Source organism: Lynx rufus, unplaced genomic scaffold, assembly GCF_022079265.1.
Source record: "Lynx rufus isolate CCGP_SWC_20201006 ecotype Redwood Valley unplaced genomic scaffold, mLynRuf1.p SCAF_8, whole genome shotgun sequence".
NCBI classification, from domain to species: domain Eukaryota; kingdom Metazoa; phylum Chordata; class Mammalia; order Carnivora; family Felidae; genus Lynx; species Lynx rufus.
The window spans coordinates 22,257,900-22,285,869 of NW_025814896.1; the positions used below are offsets into that span (position 1 = coordinate 22,257,900).

At 47.9% G+C, this 27,970-nt stretch overlaps 1 protein-coding gene across 9 annotated transcripts; it reads right to left on the reverse strand.

Annotated features, from left to right (window-relative positions):
* Window positions 1–1,456: 1,456 nt before the first annotated feature.
* Window positions 1,457–27,970, reverse strand: MANBAL (mannosidase beta like). Of its 9 annotated transcripts, none has more exons than XR_006960235.1 (4): window positions 5,245–5,381; window positions 4,183–4,319; window positions 2,728–2,858; window positions 2,297–2,389 (listed from the first exon to the last, which is right to left on the reverse strand). XR_006960235.1 is itself a non-coding variant. In XM_047068869.1 (3 exons), the coding sequence occupies exons 2-3, from the start codon at window positions 17,464–17,466 to the stop codon at window positions 2,282–2,284; spliced, it is 258 nt and encodes an 85-aa protein (XP_046924825.1). In that variant the 5' UTR covers window positions 17,467–17,529; window positions 27,957–27,970; the 3' UTR covers window positions 1,457–2,281. The 9 variants fall into 9 exon arrangements, 3 of the variants coding, with proteins under 3 accessions (XP_046924825.1, XP_046924826.1, XP_046924823.1); XR_006960232.1 differs by having other exon boundaries at window positions 2,728–3,016; XR_006960230.1 differs by having other exon boundaries at window positions 2,728–3,245.

Genomic DNA, 27,970 nt, shown 5'->3' on the forward strand with positions numbered 1-27,970 from the left:
CGGATGGAGAGAGAAGTAGGAAGTCGGATATGGGAGTTCCGGAGCTCAAGGCCAGGAATCTGGAGGGATTTGTTTGGGAGACGTGAGCATGTATGTAGGTGGAATTTAAAGCCAAGAGACTGGATGAGGTCTCTGAGGGATATGTGCAGAGGTGAGAGGACCAAGAACGGAGACCTAGGGCCCCTCCAATGAGGAGGACCAGTGATGCAGGAGGAAAACCACGTGAGGGGGCGGTTCTGGAAGTCAAGAGAGCAGAAGGCTACAAACTCTGTCCACAGTAAGCACGGCATGAGGGGCTGGTGGAGCACAGGATGACCCTTTTGCCTCCTAGGGCTGTTTTCTGGCAAAGAGCCTCTAAGGGAAACAATTTAAAGGAGTTTGGCCTACTGAGGCAGCCTTGTTCGTGCGGGCCAGAGGCGGCCTCTCCTGCAGGAGGCTCAGCACATCCGCCCAGCGGTCTGGCCCCCTGTCTCCCAGCATGATCTCCTTCTGGTCTCACCTCCAGCCAGGCTTTAAGACTCAGTTCAGTCACCTCCCCTCTGCCAGGTGGCCGTACTGACCACCCGGACTGAGTTGGGTGCCCCTCTGCTCGGCTCCTGTAGGATCTGCTGCACGACCCCCCCTTTGGACAACTCCCCACCCCAAGCCAGTTTCCACATCTGAGTCTCCCACTGGGCTAGGCGCACCTGGGTTTCTGGCAAGAAACCTGGTTCCTCCTTTCTGCAACCCCGGTGCCTCCCTGGTGCGAGGCACCCAAGAGACTCAGTGTCTGGCCACTCCCGGTCCTGTTACACGGAAGCTCCAGCCCCTAGACTTCCCAGACCTTAGTGGGGACGTTTACACACTGCGCCTACGGACATTCACTGAGTATTTGTTAAATACCAAGGAAAGGGCCGTGGACTCTGGTCCAAGCCTGACTTCTGGCACTTTCAATCACTTTGGACTTCATTCTCCCATCTCCAAAATGGAGGTGATACAGGCTCCTCACTGGTTGTGACAACATTCGGGAAAGTGTTTGGCAAACTGAAAAGCAGCCTGGCAAATCGGAGTTACCGTAGCTCAGGGCTTTTCCTTGGCAGATGATTCAGGGCACGTGACTGGACCTGCATGACCCACTCCACGCCATGTGAGCCTTCTACTTGGTTTTTTTTCAAGCCACTTGGAGGACAAGCAGCGTCTTCCTCTGGCAATGGGAACTGGGGAGTGAGTGGGGCCCAGCCCCGAGGGAAACTCTCACACACGCATGGACGTTCACGACTGTTTCCAGTGACTAAGGACCACATGAAGCAGTTGGCTGGACCCTTCCTGAAACCTGTCCCAGAACGGCTCGGTCTAAAGCACTGCTCTGGCCATCCTCGGCCCCACTGTCCCACTTCTCTGGGGGACCCCCTTCCCTATACCCAGGGCAGGGACCCAGCCTCCCCCTTTCCCTCAGCAGCAGGCAACACACAGGAGGTCCAGCGTGGGAGGCAGTTTATTGATGTTTATTTGCCCAGATGACTCTTCCTCACTGTTCTGGGGTTGAAAGAATTAGGGGAAGTGGAGACGTGTCAGATGGAAGCCAAAAGGCACACACTGAATGTACCATGATGGGCTAAAAAGAGGTCGGTCTGAGATTGACAAGCCCCCCATTTCAGAGGCTCAGAAAGACTGGGCCCAAGAACATGGGCCAAGTCCCTTCCATTTGCCAGAGAACCAAGCACAACCCTGGCCAGCTTTCCTGCAGGCTCTCACACCAGGCATCTTCGGACCTGGCTGTCGTGCCTGTGGGACCACCATCACAGTGGCCGTGGTGTCTTGACCTAAACAAACAGGGAAGGCCTGGCTTGGCTCCTTCTGTACTAGGAGAGACAAAGGTGACTGGTGAGCAGATCTGCGGTGCACGAGTAATGGGAGGGGCAGTGCTTGTCAGCGTGAGATCATGACTCTAGAATGTAGTGTAAATCCACAAGGTGGGTAAGTAAAGGCTGGCCACAATGATTAAGCATGGAAGTGTCACTCTGAGCCAGCCCAACTTCTGAACAGGCGGACTTCTTAGACAGCCTCTGCTCGTAGGGGGTTTCAGTCCCCTTGGCTCTAAACTGTCACGGAAGCAGAAGGAAGTGGAACTGCCCAGCTGGGGCCTGGGGACTGCCACGATTGTCCAGATCTCTGTGGTCAGAGAGCGGCCCAGCCACCTCAGCCCTGCCCCTGGGATGAAGGAGGGAACAGGACGTTGAGTCCCGGGAGGGCTGCCCCCTGGGCCCGCGCCCCGCCTGCCTGGCTCCGCAGGCCTCTTCTTCTACCGCTTCTTCTTGGCCTCCTTCTTGGGCCTCTTGCTGGCAGAAAGAGCAGCAGCCTTGGGCTTCCTCGTCACCTCCACACTTCTAGGCTCGGAGGGTTCTGCCTCCTGCATGGCAATAGAAAGGAGAGTCCCGTTTAGACGAGTCAAGCCTGACACCAGCAAAACGAGACTGTGTCTGAAGGGGGCTTCGCAAGCTAAAGCACACTGCCACAGAAACACCAGGGGCAGGAACCGTCAGCGCCGGGACCCCGGACCGCAGGTCTGCAGGGCTGCCCCTGGGGGAGCAGGGCGGTCCTCAGTGAAGAACAGAGGAAGAGGCCCCAAGGGAGGAGGCAGCCTCTGGAGTCTCAGGAGGCCTGGGTGGCATTGAGGCTCCTCCGCGTACCAGCCAAGTGACCTTGTGAGCAACTCACTTCCCCTTCCTGTGTCTTTGGCTTACCCACCTCTGAGATGGAAATAGTGATGCACGTCCCGGAGGGCTGAGGTGAGGAGGCAAAACGCATGGAAAGCGCCCCGGGGCCGGCTGGCTGCTGGCCCTGTGCTGGTCCCGGGCAGATGGCAGGTGGGGAGCCGGCTGTGGGACAGACCCACTGTGGCTTGCTCTCCTTCCGGCCCTGCTGTTCTCCTTCTCCCGTTCAACCCACAGACTGCCAGGGCCGGGAGGGGTGGAGAGTGCCGGCCGGCAGGTGGGCAACCCCCACACTGTGTTCTGTGGGGCCTGGCAGAGGTGCCCTGTGGGGGAGGGCAGAGGGCAGCCTTGGGTGGAACTCCAGACTCTCCCTACAACTGGGGCAGCCCTGGTTTGTATCTGTCGGGACTCGTTCCCTGTAAGATCTGGTTTACACAGAGGTCCTGCTGCTAAAAAAAGGTTCAAAACCGCAGATCCAGCCCTGGCCTTCGTTGCACAGATGAAGACAGAGGACTCCAGGCGAGGGACTCGGCTTGCCACAGCCACAGAAGCCTATGTCCAAGAATCTGGAGTGGATTCAGTCCTGTCAAGTGCTCCCTCCTCCCCTGGGTGATAAGTCACGCTGTGCCTCGGCCAGGCAGGATGCTAGCGAGGCAGGTCCAGCCCAGAGAACACTGACCACAGCCCCCGGGCCTCCTCCGGCCCACAGGCAGACTTCAGTTGGCCTGCAGTGTTTATTTCTAAGCATTTGAGCCAACTGGTAGACTTCCCATTCAATCTGGACTCCTAGCTTTTCTTGAAAACTTTAAACACCTAGTAACGCTGGCCCCTAATCCCCCGGTGGAAAAAAATGGGCTGGGCAGCGGCTGCCCCTTTATTCAGGTGCCCACGCTCTCCACACCCCCCACGGCCCGCTGTCCCCAGCACTACAGAAAGGAAATGTTTCTCAGTACCTGTGTCCTTTTATCAAAAACGGGAAAATAAAAAGCAGACTAAGAATACTAAGAAGGAGCACACTTCTGGAAGAGAAAAATATTTCCCCGTGTTTAACCGGCCGACTCCCAGCTTCCAGCTTGCTTTGCTCTCTGCCCTTCCCTGGCCCTGCACCTTAAGCTATGTGCTCACAGAAGCCGCGTGACCGTGGCTGGGAGAGGCAGTCCACACCTATGTACTGGCCTACTCCAGAGATCTGTCGGCTCCCTCTCATCAGCCATCACTGCCTCCTCTCCTCCCTGCCAGCCTCCAGCAGAGACACCAGATGTAAAGGCCCAGACCAGCCCCGGGTACCCGCAGGTGACCTTCCCAAGATAATGAGGGGGCTGGTCCCTCCCCTGGCCAGGTCTCCGACGGTGGCTCTGGACTTTCCCAGCCTATCTACTTGTGTGATACTGTTAATGTAACTTGGCCAAAAAAAAAAAAAAAAAAAAAGGAAGAAAGAAAGAAAAAAAACAAGTTGGCCTGTTAGAAAGACAAACAAACAAAACAAAACCTCAGAGGAGCCAGTGTGTCAAGTGCAGGAGTTGCCGGCTGCAGAGCACAGCAGGAAGGCTACTGTTTAAGGCAAACCCCACAAGGCACGATGCCTTTGGAGACCTTGGGAGCTGGAAACCGTCCCCACTGCAGTACCTATGAGGCCAGAGGAAACCAGTCAGTCCCTGAGTGCCCCAGGCAAAGGCCCCATGAGACGATGGCTTATGCACAGGGAACTTGCCAAGCCCGCCAGGATCTCCACAGATGGAGCCCCCCTCCCCCGCCACTCGAAGCTCGAAGCTGGGTGCCTCCTCCACTTTCAGTAGGGCCCAGTTCAGAATCCACAGGGACGGTGACACCCGGCTGCCATCCCCAGTGCTTCCCTCAGACCCTCTCTTAGGCACCTTATCTTTATCTCTCCTGAGCAGGCCTCGCTCCCAATCCAGCTGTCTGTCAGATGACTGGACTGGCACCTTCCAGGCACCTCCAACCCCACTGTCCCAGACCAAGCACGGCCCCTTCTCCAGCAGGCCGGGTCCTCCTCCCCACCCGAGGCAGAGCAACTGGAGTCCCAGTAACCCCAGCCCTCTCTCCTCCCAACTGTCCAATCAGTCACCAGGTACCGGTGATTCAACAACCCCTTCCACCTCCTGACTTGGTCACCCTCTCTAGCACCAAAGTCCCTCCTTTGGTCCCTCCACTGCTAACTGACCTCTCTGCTCAGTGCCACAGATCCCCCCACCTTAAACCTTCCAGGGGGCTCTCTATCCCCCACGGTCCCATGCCCCACACATGGGATGGCATCTAAGGAGGCCACATCTCCAGCTTCTTCTGGGCTCTTCTCTAGACCTCACACTGGGTCAGGTGTCGGGGCTTCTGCCAGTCACTCTTAATAAGAGGAGCGCCCTTCCTGGCCACCCAGCAAAGCCCTCCCTGTGGCCCAGGACAAGAACACACTCCTACTCACCATCCAGCCTTCCTTCCCTGCTCCTCCACCTCCAGCAGCGTCCATCCCTCCCTTCACCCCTACCCCCTCCCACCCCCAGTACCGAGGAACTGTGCATTGTCACTGTTACCTTACCACAGTAACATATTCTCCTGTTTGTCTCCCCTACCAGCTGTGAGCTCCTTGGGACAGCTTCAATTGTGAAAGAAAAGAAAAGAAAAGAAAAAAGAAAAAAGAAAAAAGAAAAAAGAAAAAAGAAAAAAGAAAAAAGAAAAAAGAAAAAAGAAAAAAGAAAAAAGAAAAAAGAAAAAAGAAAAAAGAAAAAAGAAAAAAGAAAAAAGAAAAAAGAAAAAAGAAAAAAGAAAAAAGAAAAAAGAAAAAAGAAAAAAGAAAAAAGAAAAAAGAAAAAAGAAAAGGAAAAGGAAAAGGAAAAGGAAAAGGAAAGAAAAGAAAAGAAAAGAAAAGAAAAGAAAAGAAAAGAAAAAAAAAGAAAAGAAAAGAAAAAAGGGAAGGGAAGGGAAGGGAAGGGAAGGGAAGGGAAGGGAAGGGAAAGAAAGGGAAAGGAAGGGAAGGGAAAAGAAAAGAAATGGAAGATCAGGCAAGATCTCCCATAACCATGGGGACTTCACTCTTGTTTATCATCATGAAAACAGAACACACTTAAGGGTGCCTGGTTGGTTCAGTCAGTAGAGCATGTGACTCTTGATCTCGGGGTTGCTGAGTTCAAGCCCCACTTGGGGCATAGAGATAACTTCAGTAAATATTTACAAATATATGTACATAACGTTTAGTGCTGGGTCTCAGTTTTCCCATGGGCACAGAGGACATAAGCAGCTTTGAAACCCAATATACATTCCCAGAAGCATGGCCAGACATAGCCACCAGTAATAATAACAACAACAACAGCCACAACGGCTGCTGATACTACTGTTTACAGGAGGCCGGGCCCTGGGTTATATGGTGTGTACATACCTTATTTTAGCCTCACAAAGTGCCATAACGAGTCCCATTGTACAGATGAAAGAAACACTCAGATCGTGTGACTTGCCCAAGGTGTCACTTGGTGAGCAGCGGTGCCAGCCTGTGAAGTGCGGTCTTAACGGCTCTAGGATATCATCTGTCCCCGGTTTCCTCGGGACCTCAGGGCTGGAGACTGAGAACCAGAGTCAACTGTGAAATCTATTCTCTATTTAGTAGTGGCTGGAACCACAGGTTCTACAGGTGGCCGTGTGGAACGACAAGAATGGCTTGTTCCAGATTCTGTCGATGGGTCACTCGGACCCCTTGTTTGTGACTGAGGTTCCCACAGGAGTCAGGAGGGTGGGTGAGTGCTCCCCGCACCAGGCTCTGTTTCCCACAGCTGAAAGCAGCTCTCTGTGGGCGTATGTACATGTTACCGTCATCGAGTCATCTGGATGCATGATCTGTCTCCTCCTCACCCCAGACCTCCTCCTCTCCTCCCCATCAAAGATTCTGGCATCGTCACCCACCCAGTTACCCAAGCTAGTAACCTCCAAGCCGGTTCTGAGTTCTCGCCGCCCCCTCGTGCCCCCCCGCATCCCATCGGCCCCAGGTCCTGCCCGCTCTACGTTCTGAGGGTCTCTCGAATCCACGCGGCCCCCCTGGACACACACTGCTGCACCAGGTCACAGCCCGCGGTCTGCCCCCTCACTGTGTCAGCCTCCCACACGCTCTCCTCGCCACCTACCTCACCGCTTTCAGTCTATTCTAGAACAACAGTCCCAACCATGTCTGTTTTCCGCTTTAATATGTTTCTGGTTCCCTCTTCATAGGAGACAAATTCCAAGACCTTCCTTGTGGCCTCCAGGGCCACTCCACTCCAGAGCCGGCCCTGCCCCCTGGCACACCCCCTCACAGAGCCCACTCCGTCACCCCAGGCTGCCGGCCCACCAGTATCACCCACTGCTTTGTTCCCTTTCCTGCTCTGCCTAGGTTCCCCGCACCCCCACCTATCTATCCACACCCAATGGATGCAGGTTCCGTGCCAGGCACCACGGGGTAATGAAGAGAGCACATGCTTAGTGATGCGCACCAAGCGTCCGCTCACTGAGCCCCCATCACCCCAATGAGCCAGCCACTGTGAGCTCATTTGACAAGAAGGGAAACTGAGGCTGAGTCTCGGTGACGGGTCCAATGGGGCACAGCCACCTTCCCCCCAAGCTACAGGGAAGAAAAGGCAGCTCTTATGCACATGATAAGACTCTGGGGTCCTAGCCACAAAGAGCTGTAGCTCCGAATTCTTAGCTAGTAAGGACGACTCTGCATGAATGACTGACTCGTAATTTCTCTTCAAACGCACGTTGCTGGTACAAGCGAGGCAGACTCTGAGTACCACAGCCCCACCTTTAAATCTGGGAACTCCGGGCCTCACCTGAGGCAAGTTTTAAGTTTCCTCAGCGAGCACGCCATGGCCAGCCATGGCCACCACCACCGGGAGGATCAGGAAACCTCCCCCGCCAGGTGGCTCCGGGCTCTGCGGAGGCACCCGTCCTCTGTGGACACAGGCCTCATCAATAATGAAGCAGTTCCACAGCTGCTTACGAGGCCAGAAAATTGCTGCTATTCATCAGATTCGAATAATCAAATCTGCGCCACAATGCATCAAATCCCTTCCAGCAGGGAAGGCACTCAGGATTTTATGATTTCCACTATACAGTTCAGTGTGGATTGAGTCCGATAAATCAGGACAGAATGTCATTCCACACGGGCTGAAACCACTCTCTCCTCTCAAGTGGTCCCGGGAAGGAAAACCACTGTGCTATGCTCAGGCACCCTCACGCACCTTATCTCACTTGATCCCCAAGAACTCTGGGTTGGGTCTGCACGCCCTCCTTTTATAGCTCAGGACACAGGCTCAGGGACATGAAGGGCGTGCCCAGTGCCGATGCTCCTGTTGGTCCTGGTCTCTTGCCCCAGGCCTGGGTGGGGTGCCCCCCCCCTCAGAAGACCTTGCAGGGGTAGAACTAGCACTGGCCTTGAGGGGGAGAGAGGACTGGCCGAAACAGGGAGTGGGGGAGGCCTTCCGTGGTGGCTCAACAAGGCGCACGAAGATGGAGTGTCCAGGATGCGCCTGGCAGGCAAGAACTGTGATTACAGAGAACAGCCTTGGAGCTCATTCCAGACACAATTCAGCACGACTGCAGGCCCGTCCCACCGGCTGGGCTGTGGCCCTTTGCGTCCGGCTGTCTCTCCCATGAGACGGCACACATCTCGAGACCATGTTTATACCGTCACCCTGCCCGCCACACAGCAATCTCTCCAGAAGGGCTCGTTAAGTAAAAAACACCCTGCTGCCCAATTCAACTGCAAACTGCTCCCAAGCTTAAAAAAAATACAGGGCAGAAATGCAAAGTTAGTTCTACGAGGCTGTCTCCTAAGGTGTTGAGAGTAGGTATAATATACACTTGCCCAAGTTAATTATTTACTCTGGCAACCCCAGGCGGAATTTTCCAAAAGGCTCCTGAACTTCCAGGCCACAGCCAGAGCTGGGAAGGCTCCCTCATTTTTAGGGCTCCAAATCTGCAGAGCTTTCTGGCTGACAGTGAAGTCTACGTGGGCATCACACTGAAAGCCACCACTCTTGCTGTCAATTCTGGTGAGTTCTCCACTGGATCACAATGCTGGGCATCAGTTGTCTCTGTCTGCCCAACACCCCCTTTTGCACTGGGGCTCTGCCATTTCTCTATCCCATACGGTTCTAGGGGGACTCTCAGTCACGCTGGCCACTCCTGTGGCCAGTTAAATGTGGCCTGGCCAGAAATGGTACTCACTGCCCCTTCCTATCGATGGGGCAAGGTGCAAGCATGTGGCCAAGCCAGAGCCAGGCAGAGGACTTCCATGAGACCTGGAAAGTGAGCACAGGCAGAGATATGGCTTCACTTGCTTATAAACCATGAGCAGTAAGGATGCAGACTGGGGCTGCTGCAGCCATCTTCCTGACTTGTGACGAGTGCCTAAGAATGAGGCCAACACTCACAGGAAAGCCAGGAGACGGAGACAGAGCCCTGAAGACCTTTTGAGCCTCTGCACCCAGATGTGCCTTGAAATTCCCAGTTCTGAGAACCAATACAATTTCTTTCTGGAAAAACTGCTGGAGCTGTTTCTGACTTTCAACACAGAGTCCCCATTACTGCAGGAAGAGACTGTGGCAATCCACACAAAGACAGCAGAGTGCGAGTTGAAGGTACCGGCTAGGGGCTGGCAGCCGGCTGGGGAGACATGAACCCAACACATGAAGAGATGGGAACAGTCAGCGTTCGAACTAGTAGGAGAGTCTGTGATTCACTGCCAGAGGAACCATTCCTATCTGCTAGGTGAGTCGCTGAACCAAAAGTCAACACCCACTTGCTTAGGGTTAACTGGATCAACATTCTGTGTAGAAACTGATCCGAAAGAGGCTGGGAGTAAGTTCCAGCAGGCTTTTGGGGAAGGGGGAGAGGAGCGTGCTGCCTTTATTTCCTCACTACCTGCTCCTTAAACTCCTGGAATTTGGCTCCCACCTCATCAAACTGAGAACAGCTATAGCCTGTCTTCCCAGAAAATGTGCCTGAGCATAAAGATATCTAGCACATTTTTGTTCACAATTTCAGGGACCCTGTGAACTTCTGAAGCCTATTCAGGGACCCACAGGGACCCAGGAACTCTGTTAAGAACTTTGTTCCACTGAAGCCGAACTCTGGAGGAGAGCAGCCTTTCCTCGGTCGCTCAGGAGTTCTTGTTGTGCGGTCCCCATGGGGACTGGGTTGTACACGTACTCTCCTTGAACCACGGTGGTTTTCAGGGAGACCACAGTCCCCTCTGCCTGCCGCTCTGCCCTGTCTCTCCTGAGACAGCGACAGGAACGGAGACCCCAGCTTTGTCTGCACGGCACCCCTGTCCCTCCTGGGGCGGGACCCTCCCCTCCCGCCACACTGGCCATAGCTGTCCCAAGCTGGGTCAGCCACAGTTCCTTCCCTGGGGATTCTGGAACTGGGACCAAGCAGGAAGGCAGCCTCCAGATGCTGCAGCTGAAAGACATAAACTTTGGAAGCTGTTAGTGGCCATGTTTCATCTCACCACAGGGACAGTGAGCAGAGGAAGCAGGGCCCTGGTAAGATAAATGAAAGACAGGAGATGGACAGGGAGGGAATACAGAGGAGATGCAGATGGTGAGTGACAGAGTCCCTGGTTCTCATCCCTTCCAGAGGCCCAGCTGCACCCCCGCTCTGGGACAGCACCCGCTGTCTTTTCAGTACATCTTTTCAGTATATCCACACTGCACAGAAACCACTTCAAGCAGGTTGGGAATGCCCCAGGTTCAGGCCTTTTCTGAATCTTAATTTCTGTTGAAAAGCTCAGCAACACACTCTCAGGGTTTCAAGTAATAATGCCATATTGATAAAATAATTCCCAGGCCTCTATCCCCAACTTCTCACTGGCTGTTTCTTTCCCACTTGGACGTCTTGCTATTATTTCAATCTTAACACATGTAGAACTGAACACTTCCTACCCTCCCAAAATTGGTTTGTGCTTCAGGGAAATCGTCTAAAGATTGGACCAGTGGCTGCATAATAGAATCACCAGAACACTTCAAGAAAATACTGATCCAGGCTACAGTGAACAACAGAATCAGAATCTCTATGGGGGCAGTCCAGGCCTTTGAAAACTCCCCAGGCAGGCGCAGACAGAAGGAAAGTAGTGGACCAGCCCAAGGACTCCCTAGGCCTTTACTCACAGCAGACATCAATGAGGCTTTACCTGGAGCCTAGAAGCAGCCCAGAAGCCTTTCACTATGGCCACCACAAAATCAATCAGAATGGCATGAGAGATGAAATGTACCTGCCAGCCTGGACTAGAGAGAAACGGTGTAAGGATCTACGATCTTATACTTTAGAATCCAACCAACAAGAAAATGCTTGGATTAAGTGTGGCCCAGGCCTCAATCATTCTCACACAAATGTTTATTTTCTCAGGTCTTAGTTTAATGAGGTGTTGACGAGAACAGTTCTCATTTGGCTTAGGACTGGAAGGACTTTAGTTTTGATTTTGCAAATTGGTTCTTACTCCCACTATGAAAAGGAAGGGGGTGGGGTGGGAAGCATTCGTATGTGTTCCTTCTTTCTTCCCTGATTACCCCCAAAAGAGCTTTCAAAATAATCTGCTAAGTATTGAAGTACTGAAGTCATAAACTAGTTGCAAAAAATCGGCTTACTGGAACAACAGGAAAGACATTCTTTCGCTTTTCAAAGGCTTTCCCATCATCTAGAGCCAAAAATATTATCTTCTGACCCAAAAAGCCACTAATAAACCTTGTTTCTATAGGCCAAGCAAGAGGGATGATTTTGCCCGAAGCAAACTGTCAAAAAGAGCGAGATTGTTCTCTGGGTCCTCCCACCCCCACTTCTGCCCTCTCCCACCTCCTGGCACCCTCCACTTCCCTCCTGCCCTCAGGCTGCCCGGGGTCCCCACCAGCTATTCTCACTCCACAGGTACCCTTCCTCCCTAAGAGCTCCCTGGCTCCAAGCAAGATCTTCTTTTCTCCATCCCCATCCAAATCCCACATCCCAGCTAGCTGTCAGGCTCAATCCCTGAACACAGGCTCAGCGCCCACCCTCCCTTCATGAGATGGCTTGTGCGCAGAGTGCCGTGTCCCTTTCTATCTATTTAGGAGTGTGGGGAGTCCGAGAAGGCTGCCTGATGGGGGCACCCTGAGGAAAGCTATCAGCAGAGTCTCTGCATAACTGGGGGCCTGAGGCACCAATAAAAAGTTTAATGACCGCTACTGTTATTTGTTGCTACTGATCCACCGAAAAGCTTTAAAAAGCTAAAACAGTCATGAAGACAGTTCACTTATGCGAGCCTTACTGCTCTAAACTGCAAGATAAATTAAAATGAGATGTTATGTACTCTATTTATATTTTAAAAGACGAAGCTGTTGTCCCAAATTAACCTCTAAATAGCAGAGTGGGGAAGTAGGCATATTGCTGAGCCCTTTGTCAACTCCCCGTCTCAAAAGACCGCAACCCACTGCGCCGCTAAGGACAGCAGAGAGAGGAGGAAAAGGCACCCCTTTTCCCTTGTTTGCTGAACTGACCCAGGCCTCTGTGGCTAGCCTGGAAGGGTTAAGAACATGACAGGAGGTGAGCAGCAGCTCTCCAAAAGGCCACACACCTCTGACTCTACATCTCTGCCTACAAAATAAAAACATTCATCACCTCCCTCCCTTGGGACTCTTAGCATTGGCTTCATCAGTGGCCAATGACAGTAAAAATGTTTGTTATTTATAATCGCCAATAGCATGCCGAGGCTGGGAGGACAGAGCCCCAGAGCACAGGGATTACGCTTTTAGAGTGTGATACAATTGTGGGTGGAAACACTCCAATCGTGACCTCCTTCTCCAAATACCAGAATAAGAAACAGAGATGGACAGAACCATCCGGAGGCCACGGGCCCATGTCCATGTTCACCAAAGTTCTCGATGCCCTCACTGGCTATGCCTTCCCCCCGCCTGCCCTTTAAATGCTAAATCCTCGCAGCTGTAGCCTTGGACCTCTCCTCATCTCAGCCCATGTTCTCAGCCCAGAAACTTCGTCCTCGCCCGACTTCAAGTACATCTCGACTCTCACATGTTGATGGACACTCAGCCCAGACCCTCCTCCTGCTAGAGACCTTCTGCATACTTGGCAGAGCCACCTGGTATCTTTTCTTTCTTTTTTTATTTTCTTTTTAAGTTTACATCCAAATTAGTTAGCATATAGTGCAACAATGATTTCAGGAGTAGGTTCCTTAATGCCCCTTACTCATTTAGCTCATCCCCCCTCCCACAACCCCTCCAGCAAGTTCTCCATATTTAAGTCTCTTATGTTTTGTCCCCCTCCTGTTGTTATCTTATTTTTGCTTCCCTTCCCTTATGTTCATCTGTTTTGTATCTTAAAGTCCTCATATGAATGAAGTCATATGATATTTGTCTTTCTCCGACTAATTTCGCTTAGCATCATAATACCCTCCAGTTCCATCCACGTAGTTGTAAATGGCAAGATTTCATTCTTTTTGATTGCCGAACAATACTCCATTGTGTGTGTGTGTATATATATATATATACAACATCTTTATCCATTCATCCATCGATGGACATTTGGGCTCTTTCCATACTTTGGCTATTGTTGATAGTGCTGCTATAAACATGGGGGCGCATGTGTCCCTTTGAAACAGCACACCTGTATCCCTTGGATAAATACCTAGTAGTGCAATTGCTGGGTTGTAGAGTAGTTCTACTTTTAATTTTTTTGAGGAACCTCCATACTGTTTTCCAGAGTGGCTGCACCAGTTTGCATTCCCACCAGCAATACAAAAGGGTTCCTGTTTCTCTGCATCCTCATCAACATCTGTTGTTGCCTGAGTTGTTAATGTGAGCCATTCTGACAGGTGTCAGGTGGTAGCTCATTGTGGTTTTGATTTGTATTTCCCTGATGATGAGTGATGTGGAGCATTTTTTCATGTGTTGGTTGGCCATCTGGATGTCTTCTTTGGAGAAGTGTCTATTCATGTCTTTGCCCATTTCTTCACTGGATTATTTGTTTTTTGGGTGTTGAGTTGGTAAGTTCGTTATAGACTTTGGATACTAACCCTTTATCTGAGATGTCGTTTGCAAATATCTTCTCCCATTCCATTGGTTGCCTTTTAGTTTTGCTGACTGTTTCCTTCGCTGTGCAGAAGCTTTTTATTTTGATGAGGTCCCAACAGTTCATTTTCACTTTTGTTTCCCTTGCCTCCGGAGACATGTCAAGTAAGAATTTGCTGCAGCCAAGGTCAAAGAGATTGTTGCCTGCTTTCTCCTCGAGGATTTTGATGGCTCCCTGTCTTACACTTAGGTCTTTCATCCATTTTGAGTTTATTTTTGTGTATGGTGTAAGAAAGTGGTCCAGGTTCATTCTTCTGCATGTCGCTGTCCAGTTTTCCCAGCACCACTTGCTGAAGAGACTGTCTTTATTCCATTGACTATTCTTTCCTGCTTTGTCAAAGATTAGTTGGCCATCTTTTCTTTTTTAATGTTTATTTTTGAGAGAAAGAGAGAGACACGGAGAGAGAGAGAGACAGAGACAGAGAGAGAGGGGGACAGAAAATCCGAAGCAGGCTCTGCACTGATAGCAGCGAGCTTGATGTGGGGCTCGAACCCACAAACCGCGAGATTGTGACCCCATCCAAAGTCAGGAGCTCAACCAACTGAGCCACCTAGGTGCCCCCGAACCACCTGGATATCTTAAAGGCACCTGTTTAAAACTGAACTCAGCACGCTCTTTCCCCAGCTACACCCCAAGTGGCTCCTTTGCCAGGGCTCCCCACTGCATCAGTAAACGGCTATGACTCTCCCAGCTACGTGAGCAGGATCTCTGGGACAGAGTCAACTCCAAGAAAAATTGATTTCCAGAATATCTTCTATGTTGTTTAGCGAAAAAGAAACATGTGAAGCTGTATTTAATAGTATGCTATCTTTTACGTGTCAAAGGGGAGAATATTTATATATGTACGTATGTACATACACATCACACACACATATATACACATTTGCTTATGTTTCCAAAAAGAAACAAAAGAAGAATAAATCAAAATAATAAAAATGGGGGTGCCCGGGTGGCTCAGTTGGTTAAGTGTCCAACTCTTAATATTGGCTCAGGTGATGATCTTGCAGTCAGATCAAGCCCTACATCAGGCTCCTCACTGAACACAGAGCCTGCTTGGGATTCTCACTCTCTCCCTCTCTCTCTGCCCCTCTCCAACTTGTGTGCACACATGCACACGTGCTCGCTCTCTCAAAATAAATAAATATTTATTAAAAATGCTTATTTATTTATGGGGGGGTGGGGAGGAAGAGAGAGAATCCCAAGAAGACTCCATGCTATTGGCATAGAGCCCGATGTAAGGCTCAAACTCAAAAATGGTGAGATCATGACCTGAGCCGAAATCAAGAGTCGGATGCTTGACTGACTGAGCCACCCAGGCACCCCAATAAACTTTTTTTTTTAATTTAAAAAAATAATAAAAATGGTTACCTATGGAGGGAGGAAGGGAATAGGGTAGAGGATATTGATATTAAAGGAGACTTCTGTTTCTGAAGACAATTTTATCTTGTATCATTTTGATGTGGGAAAATGGTGTACATACACATTTTATATCTTTTAATTAAATCAAAAAGGAAAAACATATAAAAGTTCAAAACAAGCTGAAGCAAATTAAGCTAAATTCATATGAGGATGGGAGTATAACTATATGAAAAAAAGAATTACTAAACACAGTACTCTGACCATACATCCCTACTGGGACATATGCTAAGGCCAAATAGACCCTCAGAAAAATCTTAAATTTCATTCTGAGTCTTACTGTTAGTAGTAGAAAACAATGCAGTTTTAAGTTATAATAAATATATTATAAGTGTGCAGAATAGAATCAACATAAAAAAAAACAAAAACCTGCTTTCTTTAGAAAAGCCTACTTGCAAGGTTGGCCCTTGGAGGGCACCAGTGAAATTGGATTTTGGGTGGTTCCTACAATTCCCAGAACTGGTAAGAGTGACTCACTGTACCTAAACCAAACAATATGGTTTATGCTGAATACCTGCTTTCCTGCTGGAAGTCTAGAATTTTGTCCATAAGCAGCTTATGTAACGTACACTCAATATTATTAAGTCCTAGGCAATGAGTCTCTAATGAACTTCCCTGGTAGACAATATTTCACACAACTTGATGAGGCTCCCATTGAGACCATCTGAGCATTAAAAAAACTAAAGGGGCACCTAAGTGGCTCAGTCAGTTAAGTGTCCGACTTTGGCTCAGGTCATGATCTCACAGTTCGTAGGTTCGAGCCCCGCATCGGGCCCTGTGCTGACAGCTCAGAGCCTAGAGCCCGGAGCCTGCTTTGGATTCCGTGTCTCCCTCTCTCTCTGACCCTCCCCCACTCATGCTCCGTCTCTTTCTCTCTCAAAAATAAACATTAAAAATTTTTGTAATTAAAAAAACTAAAAACGTGTCAAATGTATAAAAATATATGTTCAAATGATATAAAAATCAAAGTTTCATTGGTCAAGATTGGAGGCTGCTGGAGTCCAAACTTACTGCTCTGAAAATTATAAAGGGAAAGAAGCAATAATTTATCCAGCCTTTACTATGAATAGCGTTTCAGAATAACCATACAAGCAATGAAGAAAAGGTCTTCTTCACTGAAGAATTCCAGCTAGTAAAAGCAGAAGGAAATAATGGAACTTAGCAATGATCACCGAGGGATGCTAAAACGACTTAGGTGAAAGACTAGTGGGGATTTTTTAATAGAGGGATCAGCTAACACCACCTGAATCCACTGATCAATCCTAGAATCTCTAAACGTGTGACAACCAGACACATGTCCATTGATGACATGCAACAGGAAGTTCACAGCACCAGCTATGAGGTGTTCTTACCAAATAACCTGATCGGAGCTGACTCAAGCCTCTAGACTGAATTTCCAATTAATAGGAAGTATGGGGAACAGAGAAACATGTTAAATGACACCACACAGAGGCAATCAGCTAAATCCTGGATATGGATATCGTAGATGACAATGACCTGCTTTCTCCAACAGATCAATGTCATGAGAAAACAGAGGGTAGTAGGAGTGTGAATGGCTACAGGATAAAGAGACCTATAGGAAAACGTCAAAACCACAAAAAGCCGATCTGATCATGTCAGTCTCCTACTTAAAACCCTCTGGGCCCTGCCCACTCTTCTGCCTGCACCTCTCATCATGACCCCTCTGTGCTCTGGCCACAGTTACCTTCGTTCAGTTACTTGAACTAGAGTCCTTGCAAATGCAATTCCCTCTCCCTGGGGGAGGGGCAACAGGCGGGCCCCTGCCCCAGTAAAATCAGGCCCTTCCCCTTGATACACACCGGCACAAGTGCCCTGGACTTATGGCAACATGCACGCTTGTTCCATATCTGCCCTTCTCTCAAGGATTAGAAGCTCCATGAAGACAGATACTACATCTCGAAGCAGGATGACATGTAGTAGGCACTAAATAAAAACCTGCTTAACACATGTGAACAAATAAAATACTGGTCACGTGGTTCGAGGCCACTGGGTGGGAATGTGACATCGTCCCAACTGATCTTCTCTGCTGTGCTGTTTTTAGTACCTAGAACCCCGTCTGAGGAGTGGAGGCTCACAGGGAAGAACTCACCACCTCGTGGGACTTGGGAACAGGTACGATGATGGCCAGCACACAGATGAGCTGGAAGATGGCTCCCAAGAAGAGTCCGTACCGTAGCAGGTTCTCCAGGAAAGTAGGCTCGGGCACCTCGGGGGGTGAGAAGTCCAGGTCGGAGGCCATGACCTCAGCCGCCTGCTGCCTTCGGTCGGGCTCCTCTGACTCACCACCCTCCAGAGCCAACTTCTAAACACAAAGGTTAAGTGTCATGTTTCTACAACTGACTTTTAAATAGTTCCACTTGCACAAACACACACAAACTTGCAAGAATACATAAAGCAATTATAGTGAAATGCTAACAATTCTTGAATCTAAGTAGAATACATATGGATAGTCGTTGGACTATTCTTTCAACTTTTTTGTGGGTCTGAAATTTTTCCAAGTTAGAGAAAATAAATAAGTAAATGCAAACACTTCAACACAAATCTCTAATCAACATATGTTTGAAGGCCAGCTATGTTTCAGGTTTTGTTCATTCATTCACTTATTCATCCAGTTATCCATTCAACAAACACTTACTGAACACCAAGTACTGAACAGAGGGCAAAAGAGACAAATCCCTGCTCTCTTGGGGCCTACATCTCAGGGCACAGGCAGGCAATGCATCCAGACATGCTACGTCAGCTAGTGACAACTGTTTTGAACAAAACTTGAGGGTACTATTTTAATTTGTACAGGGTGACAGACAGGAAGGGCTCTGAGAGAGACAGGAATCGAGTGGCAGAGACACGAAGTGTAAGCAAACCACTGGAACGCATGAGAGAAGCATATCCAGGCAGAGAGAAAGGCAAGTGTCGAGGCCCTGGGGTAGGGAAATGAGTCCAAAATGTCAGAGAAGAATGCTCGGGAAGGAAGAAAGATCAGAGAGGAGTGCAGGCTGACCCACTAGGACCCTGACACTTCCGAACTGATTGAAGCCACTGAAGGGTTCTGAGCAGACAAGTGACATGATCTGACTTACATTTATATATATATATATATATATATATATATATATATATACACACATATTTTTTAAATTTAAATTTTAGTTAACATACAGTGTAATATTGGTTACAGGTGTACAATTCAGTGATTCATCACTTACATACAACACCCAGTGCTCATCACAAGTGCCCTCCTTAGTACCCACCTCCCTCCATCAACCCTCCTCAGTTTGTTCTCTATAGTTAAGAGTCTCTTGCAGTTTGTTTTACTCTCTCCTTCCCCCCATCTTCCCATATGTTCATCTGTTTGGTTTCTTAAATTCCACATGAGTGAAATCATACGGTATCTTTCTCTGATTGAAAAAGTATGCTATCTTATTTTGCTTAACATTATACATTCTAGCTCCATCCACGTCATAAATGGCAAGATTTCATTCTTTTTGATGGCTGAGTAATATTCCATTATGTATATACACTACATCTTCTTTATCCACTCATCAGTCGAAGGACACTTGGGCTCTCTCCATAGTTTGGTTATTGTTGATAATGCTACTATAAACACTGAGCTGTGCGTACTCCTTCAAATCTGTATTTTTGTATCCTGTGGGTAAATACCTAATACTGCAATTGCTAGATGGTAGGGCACTTCTATTTTTAGTTTTTTGAGGAACCTCCCCACTCTCCCCTAGAGTGACTTACATTTTATTTTTTATTTTTTTTAACTTTTTAAAAAATGCTCATTTATTGAGAGAAAGAGAGAGTGGGAGAGGAGCAGAGAGAGAGAGAGAAAGAATCCCAAGCAGGCTCCACAGCACAAAGCCAGACACGGGGCTCAAACTCACGAACCGTGAGATCATGACCTGAGCCAAAAGAGTCAGACGCTTCATCAACTGAGCCACCCAGGCACCCCGAGTGTCTTACATTTTAAGTGGTGGGATGAGGGGGTACAGAGTAGACACAGGAGGCCAGTGAGAAGGCTACTGCCAGTAACCCAAATAAGAGATGCTGGGGACATGAATGACAGGGGGCATGGTGGTGGCCAGTGGTGACAGGTCCAGCCTCAGCCAGCTTCTGCTTTCAGCAGGGACCCCACTCCTAATACCCTGGTCAAGCCGAAAGAACTGCCTGTAGTTCTCCAAGAGCCCGGGCTCTTTCAAAATCCTGGGCCTCTTGGGGCACCTGGGTGGCTCAGTCAGTTAAACGTCTGACTTCAGCTCAGGTCATGGTCTCACAGTCCGTGAGTTCGAGCCCCGCGTAAGGCTCTGTGCTGATAGCTCAGAGCCTGGAGCCTGCTTTGGATTCTGTGTCTCCCCCCCTCTCTGCCCCTCCCCTGCTCATGCTCTGTCTCAAAAATAAAAATAAAAACAAAATCCTGGGCCTCTGCCCAGGCTGCACACTCTTCCAAGAATGCCCTTTTCTGTTCTGACTGCATGGTGAAGCCCCCACTGTACCTCCAAGGCTGAGCTCAAGGGTCACCTCTCCAGCATGCCCTCCTTATTGCCATCCTCTTACCCTGGTATGACTGAACTGTTTCCCCTCGACCACAGCACCTAACAGCGTCTTCCTCCTGCCCACCCCAATGAGAAAGGGGCAAACTTACTTTGGAACCAGGCCCACCTGACTCCAAAGCCCTCTGTATTTTCAGAGATCTGTGCCACAATGCAATTTCCTGCTAAAATTGAGCTGTCCAATATGGTGGTCATGAGCCACATGTGGTTACTGCGAGGTGAAACAGAGCCGATCCAAACTGAGAGGGCTGTTAAATATATACTCAATTTAGGAGCTAGCAGGAACATAAAAATGTAAAATGTCTCATTAACGAGATTTTTATATTGATTACATGTTGAAATGATATACTGGATTAAGTTGTATTATTTTCACCTGACCTTGAAAAAGAACAAAATTGGAGGATTTACTTTCTGAGTTTAAAACTTACTAGACAGCCACAGTAAGCAAATCAGGCACTGGGATAAGGATATAGACTAACGGAATAGGCAGCTGAGAAATACATCCTCACGTGTAGTCAACTGATTTTCAAACAAGGGCACCAACACCACACAATGGGGAAGAACAGTCTTTTCCACACATGGTGCTGGGAAAACTGCATAGCAACATGCAAAATAATGAGGCTAGACTCATACCATATACAAAAACGAACTAAAAAATGAGTCAAAGATATGGGGCACCTGGGTGGCTCAGTGAGTTAAGCATCCAATTCTTGATTTCGGCTCATGTCATGGTCTCAGTTTGTGGGATTGAGCCCCTCATCAGGCTTTGTGCTGACAGCATGGAGCCTGCTTGGGATTCTCTCTCTCCCCACCTCTCTCTGCCCCTCCTCTGCTCACGCTCTCTTCCTCTCTCAAAATAAATAAATACACTTAAAAAAAAAAAAAAAGAATCAAAGATCTAAACTTGAGAGCCAAAACTATGAAACTCATACGAGAAAACATAGGGGAAAATCTTCATGAAACTGGACTTGGCAATGATTTCTTTGATGTGACACCCAAAGCACAGGCAACAAAATAAAAAATAAATTGGACTTCATCAGAATTTAAAAATTGGTGCATCAAAGAACACTATCAAAATACAAACTAGAGTGAAATTATACTAGAGTGAAAATAGAAACTAGAAAACAGTTTGGTTGCTTCTCAAAAAGTTAAACCTAGAACCACCACATGAAGGGGTGCCTAGGTGGCTCAATCAGTTAAGCATCCAACTCTTGATTTCTGCTCAAGTCATGACCTCACAGTTCATGGGTTCAAGCCCCATGTCAGGCTCTGTGCTGACACTCGGAGCCTGCTCGGGATTCTCTCTCTCCCTCTCTCTCTGTCCCTCCCCTGCTCACGTGGGCTCGCTCCTGCACACTCGCTCGCGCTCTCCCCCAAAATAAATAAACTTAAAAAAAAAAAAAAGAATTACCATATGATCCAGCAACTGCATTCCCAGGTATATGCCCAAAATAACTGAAAGCAGGAGCACAAACTGATACTTGTACACCAGTGTTCACAGCTGCATTCACAACAGCCAGAAGATGGAAACAACCAAGAACCTATCAACAGATGAATGGATAAACAAAACGAGGTACATACATACAAAGGAACACTATTCAACTATTAAAGGGACTGAAATTCTGATACACGCTATATAACATGGATGAAGCTTGAAAACATGATGCATGATACTAAGTGAAACAAGCCAGGCACAAAAGGACAAATATTGTATGATTCTACTTCTAAAAGGTACCTAGAATAGGCAAATTCTAGAGACAGACACAAATTCTAGAGGCAAAGTCTAGAGACAGAAACTAGACTATAGGTTAGCAGGAGCTGGGGGAGGAGGAATGGGGAGTTATTGTTTAATGGATAGAGTTTCGGTTTGGGATGATGAGAAAGTTCTGGAAATAGATAGTGATGATGGTTAGACACCACTGTGAATGCTACTGAACTATATAGTTAAAAATGGTTAAAATGAGGGGCGTTGGGTGGCTCAGTTGGTTAAGTGTCCGACTCCTGCTAAGGTCATGATCTCACAGTTCACAAGTTCGAGCCCCGCGTCGGGCTCTGTGCTGACAGCTCAGAGCCTGGAGCCTGCTTTGGATTCTGTGTCTCCCTCCCTCTCTGCCCCTCCCCTGCTCATGCTGTCTCCTCTCTCTCTCTCTCTCTCTCTCTCTCTCTCTCACACACACACACACACACACACATAAGCATTAAAAAAAACCTGTTTAATAAAAAATAATTTAAAATGGTTAAAATGAAAGAAAAAAGGTTAAAATGGTAAATTTTATGTTATATATATATTTTACCACAATAAAAATTTTTTTTACCTTTTTCTTTTTACTTTTTTAAGTAGGCTTCACACCCAGCAGGGAGCCTGGCATGGGGCTTGAACTCATGACCCTGAGATGAAAACCTGCACGGAAATCAAGAGTCAAGACTTGGACACTTTAGGGGACTAAGCCACCCAGGTGCCCTGTTTTTACTGTTTAAATGTAGCTACTAGAAAATGTAAAATGACCCAAAGTGGCCTGCACTGTGTTCCTGTGGCACAGCTCCGGGCTAAAGAAAACGTTCTGCTCCGGGCTGAAGAAAAGGTTCTAAGACCTTCCTCCACTTTGGCTCTGCAGCATCACTGCTTTGCACGACTGTCCCAACGCCAGGGAGTGACTAAAGGATGACAAAGCCACCTTCTCAGTAAACAGAGTGGGACCTATGCAAATTCACACTGTCCTGGACACACAGGAAGGTCACGTGCCTGAGCCAACAGGGTGGCCACTCTCCCATCACTTCTGCTCTCTTTGGGAGCTGCCTTCAAAGCCCAAGGCCCCTCTTTAAAAAAAAAAAAAAAAAAAAAAAATCCTCAGAGCTGGCAGATCTTCCTCCTCCCAGGAAGGATTTGACTTCTGGAAAGAACCCAACCTCATCTGGATCCAAGTGTGGTGAATCAGGTGGGGCCTTGAGCTCAGGAATACCATTTTTGGTCAAATACAAGGTATGCCGCTCAGACACCAGGCAGCTTGTTTGGGGTGGCTCATGAACTGGCCCCGAAGTGAATTCCAGGGTGGCCACGAGAATAGCTTCTCTGGAGGAAACACGCGGCTCTGCCAGGGCACCACCACGTGAACACCAAGGTGTAAGAAAAAGCTCACATTCCTTCACAGTGGCAGCTCATAAAGTATACATTTTTAAAAATGCCCTTGGTCCCAAAGCTGTAACAAGCCTATTGAACTTATGGATACTTAGATGAACTCTGCTGAACGGCAACATTGTTAATGAATGTTTGGAATATCATAAAAAGATGGGGCCTGGGGGTGGAGGCAAAAAGCCAGACTCTATCAGCAATTAGCTACACTTTGGGCCCATCTCTTGACCTCCTGGGGACTCGATGTTCTCAGGAGCCAAATGACAATCATCTCTATTCTGAGCTATAATGCATTTAGGATTCTTTTTTTTTTTTAATGGCAGTAAGACAACCTATAACAAGAGCCATAAAAGTGATTATATCCTTTGACTGAATAACTCGCTTCCTAGAATTTACAGCAAGGAAACAATTCAAACCAAGAAAAAAGGCTTCAGGTACAAAAAAGTTCATGGCAATGCTATTCATTATGCTGCAAAACAGGAAGCAACCAAAACGTCCAACAGTAAAGCAGTTAACCCGATTATGGCGCATCCCGGCACAGTCCCCCTTCACTACAATGGCAAATATAAACAACACGTATCAGGCCAGCATAAAGTCTTTGAGAATAACATGAGCTGAAAAAAGAAAACAATTATATAAACCCTGCGGCCGTGACCACGTATAAAGTGATTTCACCGGCCAGAGATCAGAAGAGACTAGGAAAATGGAAATCGCTGCTGTTCAAGTGAGGACTCCTATACTGGACAGCACAGGTGTTACGGGAGGGTGGTTGTAAAAGGGTCCTGGGAAACATCAAATGCTCTACACATATAGTGTATGCTTTAGAACACTTCCCTAGCTTTCTCTGCACCCCTGTGCTTGACCTCCCGGCCTTCCTGCCAGTACCCTGGGTCTTCCTTTCCTGAGTACAGAAGTCACATGAGTCCTACTCATCCTTCACATCTCAAGCGGGAGGCGGCTGCCCTCAGGCTGCCTGGTGCCCAGTGGTTCCCCGGGCCACTGTTGCGGTAGCAGCAACAGCAAGGAGCGAATCACTTGCCGGATACGCACGACACTTCCCAGTCAGTATCTCATTCACTTCCCAACCAGTGGGGAGGTGGGTATTACTGCTGATGAGGATGAGGAAACTGAGGCTTGAAGAGGTTACATGGCCTGCCCAGGGATTACTTGGTGGATGAGTGGTAAAGTCAGGGCTCAAATTGGCTGGCTCCTCCAGAGCCTGAGCTTTCCCCACCAGGTCGACGGCTTTCCAGCTACAGGCTGTGACCCATTAGGTGAGCTATGGAAACCACTTAGGGGGCTGTATCCAGCACGTTTTCCCTTTCCCTTCATTAGCTAGCACTTTAATTAAATAAATAACAACAGAAAATACCGTAATAGTAAGGATCAATATTGTATCCTGAAGCTTGATTTCAGTTGTAGCCATTTACATCCAAGTATGTGTGCTCTAGGCCAAAATTCAAAACCAATTGCTTGTTATCTGAGAAGTAAGGAGTCTGGAGTCTTAATGTTTTTCACTTGCTCACTATAAGGCCCTGGTCCGGACCTGACTCAAATATTTGGTAAATGACGATGCCTATGCCTGTCTCCCACCATGAAAGCAAGAGCAGATGCCTCAACCAAATGCCTCATTGAACAATGAGAAGTAGTTGAGAAGCCTGGGGCCTGCTTAGGCTTTCCCAGTGAGTCAGGGCAGAGCTGACTATCCTCCGGTGTGACTCTAGCCAGAGTCACTTTAAGAGCAGAGGTTTTCACACGTTGTGGAAATCTCTTACCCCTACCAGAATTTAATAAAAACTACTTACTCATCTATTACCAAACATGGCAAATAATTTCATAAGCTACTAGAACCCTTGAGGCTCATCCCTGCATGCCAGACTCTAGTGGTCTCAGATAGTCGTTCATTGGATACATATTTATTCAGCACCTATTATGTGTCGATATTATTCTGACTCCTGCCAGGGAGTTTTCATCCAAATGAAATTTCATCCAATCACACACACACACACACACACACACACACACACACACACACACACACACACGTAATACAATGTCAAAGGTATTAGGAGAAAATATAGAGGGAGTGCTATTTTATATGAGACGGTGAGGGAAGGACCTCTCTGAGAAGGTGACATTTCAGCAGAGGCAAAAAAAAAAAAAAAAAAAAAAAGCACAGGAATGAGTCATTTAAATGTCTGCTGGACTATCCCAGGTTAGAGGAACAGCGAGGATAAGGTCCTGAGTCAGGAATGAAACATGATGATCCAGGAGAACAGTAGAGTGAGCAAGCTGTGTAGGGCTAGCAGGCCATTATAAGACCTTTGGCTTCTCCCCTTAATAAAAGGGGAGCCACTCGAAGCTACTTAGCAAAGAAGATGATATGGTCTGACTTATTTTAAAATGGTCCCTCTGGCTGCTGTGTTGAGAACAACAGACTGCAGAGGGGTAAGAGTGGAAAAGAAACACGGAGACCACTTAGGAGGCTGCTGTAACAGTCAAAAAGACCTGCTTGCACCTGGTTGTAAAGTGGAGATGGTAAATTCTGGGGTTATGGACATATTTTGAAGAGAGAGCTACTGGCATTGCTGAGGTGAAATCTGAAAGAAGTTAAAAATAATCCCTGAAGGTGAAGCTATTCTGTATGATACTGTAATGGTGAATACACGACATTAAGGATTTGTCAACATGCATAGAACTTTATAGCACAATGAGTAAACTTTAATGGATGCAAATGTTTTAAAAAAATCATTTAGGAGGTCAAGGTATCCCAGTAGGGAACACAAAATGTGACGTTCTGAACTGAAATGTTTTACAAATGTATGGGGCGCCTGAGTGGCTCAGTCAGTTAAGTGTCCGGCTTCAGCTCCAATCATGATCTCACGTCTCATGAGTTCGAGCCCCACATCGGGCTCTGTGCTGACAGCTCAGAGCCTGGAACCTGCTTTGGATTCTGTGTCTCCCTCTCTCTCTGCCCCTCTCCTGCTCACATTCTGTCTCTCTCTCAAATATATATATATATATATATAAATATTAAAAAATATTTAAAAAAAAAAGAAATGTTTGACAACTGTATTAAACAACTTCACTGAAAGGGTAGGGGGAATCAGGTGTTGTGAGGAAATGAGTGGAGTCTGTGGACTAAAGATAAAAGGAATTGCACTTGTACAACTCTAGTTGATAACATTATTTCCCAAAGGGGATAGAGGTTAACAATTCTGAAGCCATTACATATGTATACTGAAACTGAATTGGGTAAATGGATGGTAGATGGTGGGAGCTAAGATTAGTCACAGATAAGCCAGAGGAGGAGGCTAGAATGATCCACGTGGAATGGATGAGAGTTGCAGACATCAGTATGAACCCGTATTTAGCTTAATATAGATACAGGTGACTCCACAGAGAAATATTTATAGACATGTGTGTATATATACAAGTTAGTACACACACATCTGTCTCTTGCACTGAAGGCCTGGAAACATGGGCATAATGATCACACCTAGCACCGAGGTCTTGGCATTTAATACTTTCTCCAATAAAAGGAACCAAGCTCCTTGGGGAAATGGTTAATTCTGGGACTGAGGCATGAAATGTACAAGATGAACCTGGAACAGAAGGTGTTCACAAAACAAAACAAAAAACACACGTGCCGGGGTACATCAAAGGGATAAAGGAGTGCCCAACCGCCGAAGCTGGGACAATCTGAGCAATAAAATAGAGCAGCACTGGATTGAATCCAAAGTATGAAAATAAATATGAGACCACACTGATATAAACTGAATAAATTAATAACTAAATAGGGCAGAGTTGACAAATTTCCTATGGAGAATTCCAAATAATTTACGTAGATTCATCTGACTTTAAGCGTGAAGCATGATTCCACACTCAAGTATGGGTTCCATGTAATGACTTTCTTCCAAGAGTACAATATGGAAGAGGGAAGGAAGGGGAGTAATTTTACTGGAAAAACCTGACTGCCTCAAGCTAGTGATCCAGGTTAACACCAACAGTGACCATTTATACTGATAGTACGTACCCTTGATATGATGTCATGAGAATGGCCCTTTACCTCTGTGGTTTTCCTCCCCAAACCCTGTAACTTCAATTTAGTCATGAGAAAAACATCAGACAAACCTCAGCTGAGGATCACTGTACAAAATATCTGACCAGTAATACTCAAAACTGTCAAGCTGACGAGGAAGTCTGAGAAACTATCACAGCCAAGAGGAGACAAGCAGACGTGACTACTAAACATAATAGAGTATCCTGGATAGGATCCAGAAAAAGGACATTAGGCGGAAACTGAGCAACTGTGAATAAAGCATGGACTTTAGTTGACACTAACTTATCAATATTGGTTCATTATGACACATGCACTACCCTAAGGTAAGATCTTAAGAACAGGGGCAATTCTCAGGGCGCCTCCCTGGCTCAGTCGGAAGAGCAGGGGCTCTTGATCTCGCGGTGGTGAGCTCCAGCCCCAGGTTGGGTGTAGAGATTATTTAAAATAAATAAATAAATTTTTAAAAGAATTCACCCAACAAACACGCACTGTGCACCTACTAAGCGCTCTGCACTCGCCATCTCATTTAATTCTCAGATCAAGCTATGCGCCCATTTTACAGAGGAGGAAACTGAGGACCAGAGGGGCAACACACAGCATAATGGGGCCCACTCAGCAGTCGAATTCTGGCCGGACTGATTCCGGCGCCCGAGCGCCTCCCATACTCCACGGATGGAAGGAAAGGCCAGGTCCCGGCAGCGAGCGCTGGGGTCGGGCCCGGGCTCGGAACAACGCTCGGGGCGGCAGAGGCGAGGCCGTCCATCTCCCAGGGACTCAAACTCCCCTCTGCAAGCAACTTCCTGAGGGGCGCCCCGGGAAGTTATTCTCGCCGCGCGCCGAGCGTGCCCGGGACCGGCGGAGCAGCGCCGCCGCCGGGAGCAGCAGGGCCGCGGGCGCCGGAGTCCAACCCCCTCAACGTTCCCGCCACCCCGGCGACTCCGCCCCGCCCCGGAGCCCGAGCCCGGCCGCCGCGCCGCCGCACTTACCTCCCGCGCCGCTG

Bases quoted from the DNA above. Each gene is read 5' to 3' on its own strand.
- MANBAL (XM_047068867.1), bottom strand. From the start codon at position 21,209: ATGCAGTTGCTGGATCATATG. The intron at 17,530-21,188 runs GTAATTCTTTTT...CTTTGTGTTTAG, and splicing joins TGCAGTTGCTGGATCATATG to AAGTTGGCTCTGGAGGGTGG. The intron at 2,390-17,316 runs GTGAGTTCTTCC...ATTGCCATGCAG, and splicing joins TTCCCAAGTCCCACGAGGTG to GAGGCAGAACCCTCCGAGCC.